Raw genomic sequence first — 2,176 nt, 5'->3', positions numbered from 1 at the left:
AAATGGGGATGTACTACGTTATAAATAGATTGAGTCAACTTCTAAACCTAAATGAATATTTATAACAGCACTGCATGGTGTCCGGAATTAAGGTATTTGTTTGTAAGACATTAACACAACTGCCACTAGTTTATGAAGGTTAAGGTGGCGTCCATATCGGCACAGTCCAGCAAGAGCCATCAAACCTTCAACATATTTTCTGGAAAGATGGAGCTTTTAGAACTCCATTTTGATGTATTGTCAGATAAGGAAAAGTATAATTTAGTCTTGCCATAATACGCAGGGTTAATGTTCATAGATTCTTTGCCATAGTGTGTGGCAAGTGCTTAACACTACCACAACTGGCTAAATAAATGATTGTAGGCTTTTCATCACTTTACAACACCTTTCAAATTAACAAAGCCAACAAACAAAAATTATCATGGTAATAACAGAAGCAAAAAAATGATACTGTTGAGTATAAAAAAATAATCCCAGCAAAGAAAAAGGAAGCCTACAATCGCTTATCAAAATCCCCATGTTTATGCCATGGCCTCTAGACATCATATTTTGGCAATGGTCATCAAAATTCCACTGTATATTTTCTTGCAAGGTAGAGCTTACTATCAAATGTTAAGCTATTCTAAGCTTGGTCTTGCTAGAATATATGTATTGGAGGTATGTTAGCCTATACTGGAGACACATGGCATGATGATCACTTTTTTACCTAACACTTAATAAAAACATGGACCATCAAGGCTATTCTAACTAATCTATGGGATCTGTGCTGTATCTGACTAATGTCTTTCTCTTGTAAAAACTAAAGAACAAGATGTGATACCTATAGTAGAAAAGCTTAACAAGCTTTTTATTTTTTTTGCAGCCTTGTCAAATGAGTTGTTTGATTGTAGGGTGAATGTATGTCATATTTTCATTTCTCTGCTTAATGATAGAAAATAGGTAAGCTCTTTTATACACACTTTCAGTGTCAATGAAAGTTCTGCCCTTTGTACATTTTCATCATCCTTTCTGTTGTAGCTTCAACATAATTGTTTCCGGAAAGTGACTTAATCTTAGAAACTGTTTGAATATGAGTATCACCTACAACACACAATACTTGCTGCAGATGACACAGTTCTTGCATTTTAGCTATATTCCGTTTCATAGGAAAATGTAAAGTCTGGTATTATTTTTATGAAAACACCAGTCTTGTTCAATGAGTCCCCACTGAAGGAAATAAGGGAAACTTTAATAAGTAATATAATATATAAACCTACTAGATTATATATCTTTATCATGTTATTCATGTCTGCGTAATATTCTTTTTTATTACTGTTGGTAATTTTTCAGGTTGCAAACATGTGGAAGCTGTTGATTCTTCACTCCTTAATAATATACAGTGTGTCAGAGGCATCGAGAGGAGACACTTCCAATGAATACACTGGTTGTTACCATGTTTGTCATTTCAATACATGTTCTTCAAGTAAGTTTGAAGAGAGATGATTGATGGGGGATATGTTATAAAGTGTCCTTCTGTATTTGGTTACGTTTTGTATGTCCTTTCTCATAGGACTGCATTTTAAAAGAAAATTGAGTATGATTTGCATAAAGATTATTCATCTGCACTTTTTGGTAAAGTGGATAGCATCATCAAGGCAATGATATATTATATTTGTAGCTATTCTGTTGTAAGTGTGATGGTTAATATTGCCTGTGACATCACAAGAGAACCAGTGATACAGTATCAGCATTTATAACTTCTTTTTTTTTTTTGGTCTTACACCATTTTATTATTGTTACTATTTTTACTATGTACACTTAATTTACTCTCTGACCAGGTAGAGGACGAGCACAGTACGAATCCACACAAAGCCTGAGTGAAAGAGTCCTGCAGTGGACATGCGATGACGAGTGCAAGTATAACTGCATGTGGCACACAACGGAGATATTTGTAAGCAAGGGGCTAGAGATTCCTCAGTTCTTTGGCAAGGTAAGGGTGCTTGCAAATTTTAGTGCTGGGCTTTTTAAACAATTAAGCTCTTAGTTTTCTGCTGATGTAATAAAGTAAAAGATATTTTTAAAAAATAAGTATAATATTTAGAGTATAAAACTTGTAAGTAATGATGTAAAGTGTTCACTTTGTTTAACATAGAGTCAAACTGCTGAACAGACCTCTGATGTCATTGCCTCCAGGTTT

The 2,176-nt window shown here is 34.1% G+C and overlaps 1 protein-coding gene across 1 annotated transcript in view; it reads left to right on the top strand.

Annotated features, from left to right (window-relative positions):
* Window positions 1–2,176, top strand: part of LOC119593837 (post-GPI attachment to proteins factor 3-like) — a gene marked incomplete in the record, with an annotated part of 7,523 nt that overhangs the window by 744 nt on the left and 4,603 nt on the right. The window contains 2 exon segments of the mRNA XM_037942866.1: window positions 1,330–1,462; window positions 1,818–1,969. Of these exon segments, the coding sequence (XP_037798794.1) occupies window positions 1,330–1,462; window positions 1,818–1,969 (285 nt within the window).

The sequence above is a fragment of the Penaeus monodon genome, chromosome 32 (assembly GCF_015228065.2).
Source record: "Penaeus monodon isolate SGIC_2016 chromosome 32, NSTDA_Pmon_1, whole genome shotgun sequence".
In the NCBI taxonomy this organism is placed as follows: domain Eukaryota; kingdom Metazoa; phylum Arthropoda; class Malacostraca; order Decapoda; family Penaeidae; genus Penaeus; species Penaeus monodon.
This window is presented reverse-complemented; position numbering and strand designations above follow the sequence as displayed.